General features: G+C 32.1%; 1 protein-coding gene across 50 annotated transcripts in view; it reads left to right on the top strand.

Moving 5' to 3' along the window:
• Positions 1 to 12,932, top strand: part of PPIP5K2 (diphosphoinositol pentakisphosphate kinase 2) — a 67,463-nt gene that overhangs the window by 14,718 nt on the left and 39,813 nt on the right. For 33 of the 50 annotated variants that reach the window (XR_011525661.1, XR_011525660.1, XR_011525659.1 and 30 more), the window contains exons 6-17: positions 234 to 388; positions 1,906 to 2,007; positions 3,194 to 3,355; positions 4,765 to 4,886; positions 6,412 to 6,513; positions 7,607 to 7,693; positions 8,434 to 8,509; positions 8,597 to 8,706; positions 9,647 to 9,732; positions 11,657 to 11,782; positions 11,926 to 12,047; positions 12,311 to 12,493. Coding sequence is in view for 45 of the 50 variants with exons in the window: in XM_070571357.1 (XP_070427458.1) it covers positions 234 to 388; positions 1,906 to 2,007; positions 3,194 to 3,355; positions 4,765 to 4,886; positions 6,412 to 6,513; positions 7,607 to 7,693; positions 8,434 to 8,509; positions 8,597 to 8,706; positions 9,647 to 9,732; positions 11,657 to 11,782; positions 11,926 to 12,047; positions 12,311 to 12,493 (1,433 nt within the window). In the remaining 5 variants the exon portion in view is untranslated. Of the gene's footprint in view, positions 1 to 233; positions 389 to 1,905; positions 2,008 to 3,193; positions 3,356 to 4,764; positions 4,887 to 6,411; positions 6,514 to 7,606; positions 7,694 to 8,433; positions 8,514 to 8,596; positions 8,707 to 9,646; positions 9,733 to 11,656; positions 11,783 to 11,925; positions 12,048 to 12,310; positions 12,494 to 12,932 lie in introns of all 50 variants that reach the window. The other 17 variants (XR_011525658.1, XM_070571360.1, XM_070571330.1 and 14 more) reach the window with 2 other exon arrangements.

The raw sequence follows: 12,932 nt of genomic DNA, 5'->3' as shown, positions 1-12,932 counted from the left end.
GGATGATAGGGTGAAATGGCAGGTCCATAAGATTTTGAAAAACAACTATAGTTCCTAATGCGATATATTATAAGTGTTGTTTGCATAAATAGTTTTGATTCAAATCAAATCAGTACATTATCCACTATTACTTTTCTTTGTAATCAATATTCTAGTATAAAACATCCTCAATAATATTATATCTAGATAATGTACAATCTGTAACTTTTCTTGCTATTATGTTTGATTTATAGAATGCAATCTGATTGAAGGGGAAGATCATGTAGAAGTAAATGGAGAGGTTTTCCAAAAGCCATTTGTAGAAAAGCCAGTCAGTGCGGAAGATCACAATGTTTACATTTATTATCCAACATCTGCTGGTGGTGGAAGTCAAAGACTTTTTCGAAAGGTAACCTTTGTTATCCTAGTGAATGTTGTTCTTGATACATTGTTGTATGAATTTTACTAAAGGCAATCAAGTATTTAATAATACTGCATTTAAATAAGAATGTATCATTTAGAGATAAATTAATAAAGTTGATATACTTTGTTAGAAAAGCAAAGCATCGTTTTGGTTACACAATGTTGCTTATGCAAAATTGGTACCTACAGAATACCAAGAAAATTACTTGATTTTCCTTCTACTTTGCATTTATGTATCTGTTATATAAGAAATTCAGGAAAAAAAAATAAAAAATAAAAATAAAAAAAGCGGGCTGGCCCTGTGGCTGAGTGTTTAAGTTTGTAGGTTCCGCTGCAGTGCCCCAGGGTTTCGGTTCAGATCCTAGTCGTGGACATAGCACCGCTCGTCAGGCCACGTTGAAGCGGTGTCCCACATGCCACAACTAGAAGGACCTGCAACTAAGATATACAACTATGTACCAGGGGGATTTGGGGAAATAAAGCAGAAAAAAAATAAAATAAAATAAATAATAATAAAAAAAAGAAATTTCAGATAAAGATCAGCAGTCTTTTAGAAAAATGGTCCCCAAAATAGGTAGTTCATAGGAGTAATACCGATAACTTTTATATACATAAAAGTATGCTCAAAATTGCACCCATAGTAAAATAAATGCAAATCAAGTCTAAAAGATAATAACATTGAATTACTTTTTTGGATTAGCAAAGATCAAAAAGATTGAGATAGTCAGAAAACAAGCACAAATCCAACCTGGCAGAAAGGTAAATTAGTATAGCCTCTTAGCAACGTAATTTAGCATTATATCAGGTTTAAAAATGTATATACACTTACAAACAACCATAGAAATGTGAAGTAAGAACACAATTTTAAATCCATGAGAGCTGCAAATATTAAGAAGTCTGACAATACCAAATATAGACAAAGATATGGAGCAGTGAGAACTCTTATACATTGCTGGAGAAACTAAATTGTTAAAACAGTTTATAAAAGATTTTGGCATTATCTTTGTAAATTGGATATGAGCATATTCTATCACCTAGCGATTCCACTTCTAGTATAGACCTTAGAAACGCTCTTGCACACATGTGCCACAGGGACACTTCTAAGAATATTCAAAGCAACATTGTTCTACTAGCTAAAGCTTAGAAAGCAACCTAAATATACATTGATAGGAGAATGACGGAATTATGGTGTATTTATACCATACACTATATATGGAAAATTCTATAGTAGTAAAAATGAACAAACTAGAGTTACATGCAGCAACATGGTTGAATCTTAGAAACATTATTCTTAGTGTTCATTGTTTTTTATGCTGTTTAACTAACACGTAAGTTACAATTAGAGCAGAAAATAACATAGGATCAACTACATAGTAAGTTTTGTTAAATATTTGTGGGTTGAAAAAATTTTTGGAATATCTGGTATGGAAATAGATGGTTAAAGGGTTATATTATAAAAATGAGGGGAATAATGTAGTTGTCATATTGATTTTTGATTTTCAGATTGGCAGTAGAAGTAGTGTTTATTCCCCAGAAAGCAATGTACGGAAAACAGGCTCATATATATATGAAGAGTTTATGCCCACAGATGGTACTGATGTTAAGGTAAGATTGATCAAAGTATATTTTAATTTTGTATTTAGAGTTTACCAATGATCTCAGAAAAAGAGATTACCCTTTAATTAGCTATCCCTAACCTCTACTCTGTATCTCTTTCTTTTTAGCAAGAGATTCTTAATCTCTTTTGGACTGTGAATGCCTTTGGCAATCTGAAGCCTGTGGACCCTTTTTTTAGAATAATGTTCCCAAATGCTTAAAATAAAACATACGGGATTACAAAGGAGACAAATTTTGTAGAAATGTAGTTATCAAAATATTTAAAAACCAATTTTGTGATACAATAATATGTATGCTTCTTTGAAAGGACATTAAGTAACAAAATATAGTGGGTAAGGGTCTAATAGCCACCTCAGTTTCCAAGCATTGATTAACTTAAATGTTTTTTTGAGATCTGCAACAACTGTAGTGTGATATAAAAATATTTGTGATTTCTGTTGGTGAAAAATAAGGTCTTAATTGCTTTACCTTCAACCAGGCTCTGTCTACGCAGAGTGTTCTTTCTAAGGGTGTAAACCTGATCGTGAACCTCTTCTTAAAAATTCTCTTGTGGATCCTCATTGACCACAGGATAACAATCAGATTCATAAGGCTGGCATACAAGATATTTCACAATCTACCTTCTTTCTGTCCTATGGACCTTGTTTCTTACAGTGTAAACCATACCAAATAACTTACTCTTACCTGAATATGTCATGCTATTTCATGCGTCTGACTCCGTCTGTGTTTATTACCTTTGTTTAGAGTGCCCTTCCGTTTCCTGTCTGCCTTTGAATTCATGCTGTCCCTCACCTCCCCCACTCCTTTTTTAATCTTTTTTTGGGCAGTTATTTCCATCTAAAATGTTTTTGTGATTATTTGTACCTTTCTTCTGTTAAACTAAAAGCAATTTGAGAGGGATCACATCATCTATATCCTAGTATTTCCTCATAATGCTTGGTATAACTTTCTGTAAAGAATGAAACCTCACTTTACCAGTTTTGCCATGAAATTAGTTACTTATAACCTCTTTCAGTGTATTGAAAATTTTGACGTGCAAAATGGAAAAATGTGTGAAAGAATAGTCTGGAAACTGAAGTATTTTTTATTGATTATTCTTTCCTTTGAATTTGTTGTCTGCTGTATTTTTATATAGATATTTTTAAATAAAATATACGTTTAATTTCCATGAAAGGTTTATACAGTGGGTCCAGATTATGCCCATGCCGAAGCTCGAAAATCTCCAGCACTCGATGGCAAGGTGGAACGAGATAGTGAAGGAAAAGAAGTAAGATACCCTGTTATTCTTAATGCACGAGAGAAATTAATTGCTTGGAAAGTCTGCCTTGCGTTTAAGGTAAGATGTTATACAGGCCATATAGACCTTTGTAAAAGGAATTCTAATTTTCTTTTTTGAGTAAAAGAGATTTGGGCTTATAATTGGAGAAGTAAGCTGAGAAAGTGAGAGTGGTACATCTGAATGAGTTATGTACTTTTCAAAGGATTCTTATTGTGCCAGTAATAAAAATGTATAATAAATGAAGGCCTTTGTTTCTCTATATTCTTTTTGTATTATATAAAAGGGACTTTGTCCATTTTATTCAGAAATTAAAATTACAGAGGAAAACTTAACTAGAACAGTAGAGTTAACCAGTTTTTAGGGGTATTGTTTAGCATATTAAAAACAAAACTGGTTACAAGTATTATTTACTCATAGAATTGATAAACGATATTTTTGTTGAATAAAAAAGTCCTCAGTAGTCTTCTAGCCTTGGCAATTGATCCTTTGTCCTATTTTGTGATAAAATATGTGCGTGAAAGCAATACAAATACATTTCTCAAAGAAAACTTTTTACTTCTCACATTTGACTAATTCCTTCAATTAATCTATATTGTTAAGTTTTTACTACCGTTTAGTAAAGATTTAAATAGGAGTAGTACTGCTTGCATCTAATAAAGGATAAATTACCTTTCGGAAGCCTTGCCTCGGATATGTAACTTAAAGACTGGTGTATATTAATGGTTATTAAATAATAAATTCTTTGTGTCTTTATAATTTGAAGCCTCTTTTACAGAAGGAATATTAGCCTGAAAATGTATTTTAATAACTTTATATAAGTCATTTAAATTTTGTAATACCAGACTTAAATCACATTGTAGTAATAGTAGTAATATGTGATGATTTGAATAGAAAATGTAGAAGATTAGAAAATTCCTGGAGCCTGAGCAGGAAATTCATACCTTTCAACTGTTTTCTTCTCCCAAATAAAGTAAATTTGTTTGGGGTGCTCACAGGTGTAGTTGTGGGGTTTAAAAGATATGGTTGTCAGGATTTAAAAGATTAATAGGGATAATTTGACATTTCTTTTGGGATATGTCTTTTTAGATTAAAGGGATATAATTTCTACAAGCACAAAGTTTATCAAAGTCTTTAAAATTTTTTACTTTTATTTTTTAATGAAATGTTAATTGAAGAGCTTCTTGATACCATATGTTATGTTTGTGGCCTCTCTTGTCTCTTAAGCTTTATTCTACATCTGCTTCATAGTAAGGAAGTTAAATAATCATATGGCATGTGTTATATATTTTCAGAGTATTCAGGTTATAAATAAGTAATTTCTTTCATTTTTTACTTATTATGAAGTAAACTAATAACCGGTAATACACTTTTAGCCATTTATATAATTTGATATGTTCCAATAAGACTGGAAAACTGCGAATCCTAATTCAAATGGTACTTTAAAGTTTATAATTTATTTTAAATAGCAAACAGTTTGTGGCTTTGATTTGTTACGGGCCAATGGACAGTCCTATGTCTGTGATGTCAATGGCTTCAGTTTTGTGAAAAATTCCATGAAGTATTATGATGATTGTGCAAAAATACTTGGGTAAGAATTTTTTTTCTCTATATTTTTTCCTCTTTACCATTGTTATAGCTAATGAACACTGTTTATTCAGAAACCAAATAATTGTAAATGTCAGATGATAAGATTTTGTGTAAGCACTCTAGAGTAGAAATTAGTGTTCATAAAATTATATCCCCAAAGATGATGCCAAATCCTGGCTTATACTTTGGGTTATCAAAGACAGATTAGTTTATGACCAGTATAGATAAAGCTTTAAAAGAATTTTAACTTCATAGATTTAGGAATGCTGTAACAGTGATTTATAAAGTGATTATTAATAAAAACAGCTGATTTATTAGATTACTTTGCTCCTAAATTTTTTTTTTTTTACAAGAAAGATTTGCCCTGAGCTATCAGCTGTTTCCTCTTTTTGCTTGAGGAAGATTGTCCCTAAGCTAACATCTGTGCCAGTTTTCCTCTATTTTGTATGTGGGACACCACCACAGCATGGGTTGATGAGTGGTGCTAGATCTGCACCCAGGATCCAAACCTGCGAACCCTGGGCCACCAAAACGGAACGCGTGAACCCAACCACTACGCCACTGGGCAGGTCCCTTCTGAAGTTTTTGCTATATAATTATAGTTCAGAAAATTTCATTCTTTTACTTAATGGCACAAAATTAACATTCATAAAATAAGTAACCAGAGTAAAATAGAAATATTTGGAATTCAGGATTCTTTTGAATGATGCTGCTTTCTACAAGCATGTGTTACTTAAAGATAATCTCATTAGATTATCAGGTGAATGTAAGAGAAATTATTGCATATGAGAATGCCATCTTTATTTTCTTTGATCTGTTTTCTTATACCTTGATTTAGAAGACTCACAAGACAAGCTATTTTAAACCATTTCAAAGTAAAAATGACAAAGCCATAAGAAACTTACGCTTTAAAATGTATTTTAATAATTGGAGTCAGCTTTTATAGTATATTTCAAAGATTCATGAACTTACCCTTAACCTGAAATTTGGAAGAGCTTACTAAATGTCAGCATGAATAAATGCTAAATTTAAATAAAATAAAAAATGTTTTATGTATTTAAGCATGTCTTCACTGTTAACATTTTAGTAAAATATAATAGAAATTTGTTAAAAAAAAAAGAACAATGGTATTTAGAATAGCTTTATAGGTGATCAATAAACTAGTAAGAAATGATCAGTGGCCATGCAGAGGAGACAGTCCTGGGTTTTAGAATCTATGTAAGTAGATATGATGCAATTATAGTGATTTATTTGAATCCAGTGTGATTTATGTTTTTAAAACTAAAGTAAATAAGTAACTAATTCCAAATTCATGACATCCCATTAGTATGTTCTGATACATCAATTTAGAACTGCTGATCTAGTTTTTCTTGATCAGGATTGATTCTTTAGGTTGCTTTTTATGTGCTGTTATCATCACTCGATACTTTGACTTTCACTCTTATGGCTCTCTATCATTTGTCATTAAATATCCAATTTTGTCCTAAAATGAACTAATTTTTAATTTTTTTCTTTTTGTCTTAAAGCAATATTGTAATGCGAGAGCTTGCTCCACAATTTCATATCCCATGGTCAATACCCTTAGAAGCTGAAGATATCCCAATTGTACCAACTACTTCTGGAACTATGTAAGTTTGAATATTTTAATTTAGAAACTGCTTGGGTCTTCCCCATCAGTCTGTGCTGTTACAATAAAGGTTAAATTTCTGAATGATTATTAGACACTTTACTGTGTATGTTGTATATGATTCACTTTGCAGGTAGAGAAATAGATTATATGTTTTTATAGGAGTCCGTCTAGACTAAAAATCTTTTCTGTTATTACAAATAAAATCCTGGAAAGTGCTTGGATAATTGTAGAACTATTGAATTAAGCTATAAAAATAAAGGAGGTGCCAACAGGTGTATTACTTAAAGGTTCATAGTCAGTGGTCACACAACTTTGGTGCTCTCAGCATGTAAAGAAAAAATATAATTATATCTTGAGGTAGGTTAATTAGACCAATATTGTCAAAGTGTTTCATAACATTCAACTAGTGAAAATTACTACTTGAAACTTACCAAATTCTTCATATTTACAGCTTAGAGATTTACATTATCATTTTAAGTATTCTGAACAAGTCCTGATTAGGGTGAGGGAGGACCAAAAATATTTAATTTTGTTTTTAAACCAGTATTTCCAAACTTACTTAACACAAATTTTGGGGGATAACTTATTAAAATCCTTCAGGGTGTATTCCGAGGCTCAGTTTGGCAAACACTAAATTATACCCTAGCATTCTTCCTAGGACAGTTTTATCCTCTAGTAATTTGAGTTTGAAATCCTTGTTCTTCTTACATGGGCAAAGTAAATATAGCACCTATCAATAAAGCTTAATTTTGTTTGGATTTATTGAAATCTCAGTCTATAGTGATCTACAGGACAAGTATTTAATCAAGTTTTGGGATTGCAGTCCATTTCCTTTTATCTCAGAGTTAGCATAGTTATTTCCAGAGAAGAAGCAGATATTGTATAGCTTAATATTACTCCCCCTCCAGCTTCTTACATTCTTTTTAGGATTTGATTTGATAAAATGGACTGGTTGTTACAAGTACTATTCTCATGGGGAAGATCTTGAAATGGTAAAAGATAGCTTTAAATAACGAGATGTTGCATTAATTTGAATTATACAACACAAATCTTTGTTAGAAAATTGAGAACATATTTTTTTTTTATTTTAGGATGGAACTTAGATGTGTCATAGCTGTCATACGTCACGGGGATCGAACACCAAAACAAAAAATGAAAATGGAAGTGAGGCATCAAAAGTATGTTTTAAGGGGAATAATTTAACACTCAGGAGATAATTTAAGATTTCTGATAGGTGATTAGCTATTTTGATTAATACATCATATAGAAAAGCTGTTTACCACCATTTCATGGCCATTAATATTTAAACCACTGGATGCAAACAAAGCCCATTTAAAATAATTGTATATATCAGCATCTGAAAATTATTGTGGCAGTATCCATAGATGATCATCAGTCTGACCTGGCTTTCATTTATTATTGTAAAGGTGTGCTGTTTAATCTTAGTTTATTATTCTCTTACGTTGCTTTCTGAGAGTCATTAACCTCTCAACCTTCCAGAAGAAAATTGGTGGAATGAAAGTTTATGTTATTTCTATTCGGTATTTGATTTGGAGATAATAAAATTTGAAAACCTGAGCTATTAAATATGTGTGGAAATGTATTTTTAAAATATTTATGTGTATATAGTGACTTCAGCGAATATATTTTGTATTATAATCATATGTTCAATTTCCATCATGAGTAAACTTTTAAAAATAATCTAGTGATTATTAGTTTGATATGGTTTAGGAAAATACTAAGTTTTATCATTCAAAGTAGAGGAGCAACATGGTATAGTAAAAGATGACACACAGTATTTGAAATCCCTAGACCCCTGAGTTCCATATCTGTCATTTATTATAACTGATTTTTTTATGTATATGGTGGTAATATTAATTATTGCAAACAACTAACAGTGCTCTGTCTTTTTTACAAGATTTTTTGATCTTTTTGAAAAGTGTGATGGATATAAATCTGGCAAATTAAAACTCAAAAAGCCAAAACAATTACAGGCAAGTGCATTTGATTTCTTACTGAGTTTTAAATTGCTAATGGAAAAGTTATATAAAAATTCAATTCTTTATTAATTTATTTTGTAGGAAGTGCTGGATATTGCACGACAACTTCTTATGGAGCTGGGGCAAAATAATGATTCTGAAATTGAAGAAAACAAGTCAAAACTTGAACAACTTAAGACCGTGTTAGAGATGTGAGTATCTTTTTTAAATCCTTAATTTTGCTAACTACTTGTAGTACTCTTTTTTGGTATGTGTGACTTTTCATGTTAATTTCCTTCACAGTTTGATCTGTTTGCTCTTATCACTGTAGCTGAAGAGAAATTAGTGAAACTCTAATGAGATTTTTATTTTCACCAGTGTGAAAATAGATTGTTATACTGAAGGTTATTGTTTTAGTTTTACTTTTAATTTTGGTGAGAAGATCAAAATTTGGATCTCCTCTAAAGTGCTACTTAGACTGAAGGCCACATTACTAACATGACCACAGATTCAGTGCTGCTTGAATAAAAAACAATGTTGATGTTTTAATCAAGTGAAATTGGTACCACCAGTATTCCTGTTATAAGCTTTACGTAATTTGGCCACTTACAATCTTATTTCCTTTATTTATTTATTTTTTTTAAAGATTTTCTTTTTTTCCTTTTTCTCCCCAAAGACCCCTGGTACATAGTTGTATATTCTTCGTTGTGGGTCCTTCTGGTTGTGGCATGTGGGATGCTGCCTCAGCGTGGTTTGATGAGCAGTGCCATGTCCACACCCAGGATTCGAACCAACAAAACACTGGGCCACCTGCAGTGGAGTGTGCGAACTTAACCACTAGGCCATGGGGCCAGCCCCCTATTTCCTTTATTTTTTAAGCACACATACATTTATGTTTTTATATATTTCTATACTTTGTCATATCTTCAAAATTGTCTAAGTTTTGTAGAGAAACTTTTTTGTGTTTTCATTTTTAATGGGGTTAGAATGACTAGCTATGGTACAGATTTTCTGCTAGTATATTTTGAAGAATTCAACAAGGTAATTACAAACAGAAGGGGACATTAATATTTAAAATGGATTTGAGCTTTTCTTTAGGAGTTCACATTGAACGCTTACTGAATATTGTCCATTCTCCTTGCCATTTGTCAGGTATGGCCATTTTTCTGGAATAAATCGTAAGGTCCAGTTAACCTATCTCCCTCATGGTTGTCCTAAAACATCTAGTGAAGAGGAAGGTATGTCATTATTAATGCCTGTTGTGTTTTAATTACATGTAGGGACTTGCTACTCATCGTTGATTATCTTTGGGCTTTGTTCTGTCTAATAGTTTACGGACTGGCATGCTGAATAAAGGAAAAGTAAAGTGGAGTTTTGTTAACTGTGCCTTCTATCTTTTAAATAAAGTATAGATTCTGTATCCTTTAAGTAAAGGATAGATTTTATTAATTTGGAAACTGCTTTTGGCTTCCCTTTTACTCTGAGGTTGTTTCAGAAAGTTTATTTATTTATAACTTGATGTTACTTAATGGGTCCCTTTCTTCCTCTTTTGGTATAAGAGGGCAGAGTATACAGAATAAAGCTCAAAAAGTATGAAAAGACTATATGAAAAAATACACAATCAATGTGTTTCTAAAATGGATATTTTCTTCCACCCAATAAATCAGACTAAGCACTTAAATAAAATTAGTCTCCTAAGAGCAGTCAGCACAAAAGTCCATAAATTTATCTACCTTTCAAAAGAAAAATGGGCAGGGGTTGGAGGAGCCGTTTCATGGAGAGTTGCAGATGCACAATAAAATAATGATAACAGTATTTGTAATCAATCACTCTTGCCTATGACATCGGCAAAGTATTTTATTCTTTTTTCAAACTGGTAATGAAGAATGCTGATGAGACAGGATTTCAGTCTACTGGTAGGTGTATAAATTGAAATAACTCTTTGAAAAGTAATTTGGCAATATATGTATGTGTCAGAACTTCAAAAAATATTCGTATGCTTTGACCTTAATTTTTCTTAGAAGAATCTACCCCAAGGAAGTAATCAGATAGGGAAAGATTGATCAATGGCATTATTTATAGTAGCAAAATTTTAGTGATTATCTTCACTGCAAACACAAGTTTGATTATGTTGACCTTTATATATTTATTTTAAAATTTGACATGTTGCTCTCTTATCACAATCTGTGATTAATAACAGTGCAGATTAATTTCCTATATCTTAATGTCTGTGATCAAAAACATTCTTTAAATAACTGTCATTAAAAAGCCAATTAAATGTCTTTCCATAAATTAGTATTGGCCTACATGGTAGAGCACATACAACTACTAACTAACCCCAGGGGAAAGGGTGATTTTTCTATCACTGTTAATGAATTATCATTAAATTCTTTAGCGCTTATATGGTTTATTTTTAAGTTGTCTTTCTTTCTGTAACCCAACAAAGATCTTAGGCTGTGATAAAGGGCAAGTCAAAATTAAGTATAGAAACTCATTCACTTATGGTACTTCTCCTATGTCTGAGAAAATTACTTTAATCTAGGACATACAGAGATTCCACAATTCCAAATTTAAAAAGCTGCTCTTGGCTACATTTTATTGTATATCTCACCCATAAATTTAAATTGTAATACATATTAGGCTCTGTCATCTCACATCTACCTAAAAATTATGCAAATTTCTGATTCCTAATCATAAAAATGTGTATATCTTCTGTACCTCAGCTAAGAGTATCTTTTATGTAACAGCACTGCAGGAGGCTCTTGCTATAAAGACAAGATCTGGACCCTGTCATCAAGGAGTGCTTAATCTAGCTACCTAGCACAACTAAATTAAATATACTGGACAAATGCCGTGGCTTTCATACCACTGTGAGAGCAGGGAAGGGAGAGGCAATACTTCCTTTCAGAAAACTGGGAAAGAGCCTTCTTCCCAAAGTGTGGAAGAGATTTTGAAATCTTACTAAGATTTTAACAGGTGGAGCAAGGGGTATTTCTGACAGAAGCAACAGCCTAGAAAGATGGGTATGTTTAAGGAACAAAGTAATTTACATAAGGGCCATATTCCACTGCAGAAGAGAGCACAAAGAAAAAATTAACCTTGAAACATGTCTGTTTAAAAGAAATAAACTTGACGTTTGCTTTATCCATTCACGTGTCTTAGACAGCCGAAGAGAAGAACCATCCTTGCTTTTGGTTCTAAAATGGGGAGGAGAACTAACCCCTGCAGGCAGGGTCCAGGCTGAGGAACTTGGAAGAGCTTTCAGGTGTATGTATCCTGGAGGTCAAGGTAAATTTTGAGGTTTCTTTAATTGGGTGAAATTCATACATTGTATTTTCTAATCCTCATTTATTTCGAGGATGTTAGTAAATATTTATAGAAATACAGTGAGGTAAAAATATAGCTTAAGTGATTTGAGGATTTCTTTTCAGGAGATTATGCAGGATTTCCCGGTTGTGGTTTACTTAGATTACATAGTACCTACCGACATGACCTCAAAATATATGCCTCTGATGAAGGTCGAGTCCAGATGACTGCAGCTGCTTTTGCAAAGGTATAAATAAATGTTTTCTAGAATTTTCATCTAATATTGCACTTTAAAAGATTTTTACTAAGGCAGTATTTAAAAATTCCAAATTTGAAACTTCAAACTAAAGCCCTGAATGCCAGTGATAAACTTTATTATTAATACAGTTTATATATTATAAATAGCTTATACCTTATGACATTCAGCTTGTGTCAATAATTATGATGATACTTTTTGTTATTTCACATACTAATTTTTAAATCTGTGTTGGCTTTTTAAAATATATCTAGGGGCTCTTAGCTCTAGAAGGAGAGCTCACACCCATTCTTGTTCAAATGGTGAAAAGTGCGAATATGAATGGTCTTTTGGATAGCGATAGTGACTCACTGAGCAGTTGTCAGCAACGTGTGAAAGCAAGACTTCATGAAATACTTCAGAAAGACAGGGATTTTACTGCTGAGGATTATGAAAAGGTGAGTCTTAGCAAATTCTTTTACACTGTGAAATATTATGCACATATAAAATGTGTAAACCATAAACTTAGAACTTATTGTATTATAAAGCAAATCTCATGTAATCGCTGTCCCCCTGGAGAAGTAGAAGCGTGAAATAACTCTAGCCCCTGTGCGCCCCTCCCAATTGCAGCCCCTTCCCTATCTCCTGGAAGTAACTACTGTCCTGACTTTTTATGTTGCTCTTTTTTGTAGCCTTATAATATCCAGAATACTTATTTGGATAAGTATGCATTTCTAACTACTTTAGTCTCAATTTTGGTTGTTTTTAAGCTTCATATAATAAAACGCTTTCTTTTATGTCTGTCTGCTTTTGGTCAATACTATGTTTGTGAAACTCATCTATATTTTTGAGAATTTCCTTAGTTATTAATCGTTTCTATGTAGTATTTTATTTCAG

This window comes from Equus przewalskii, chromosome 13 (assembly GCF_037783145.1).
Source record: "Equus przewalskii isolate Varuska chromosome 13, EquPr2, whole genome shotgun sequence".
Classification (NCBI taxonomy): Eukaryota; Metazoa; Chordata; class Mammalia; order Perissodactyla; family Equidae; genus Equus; species Equus przewalskii.
This window is presented reverse-complemented; position numbering and strand designations above follow the sequence as displayed.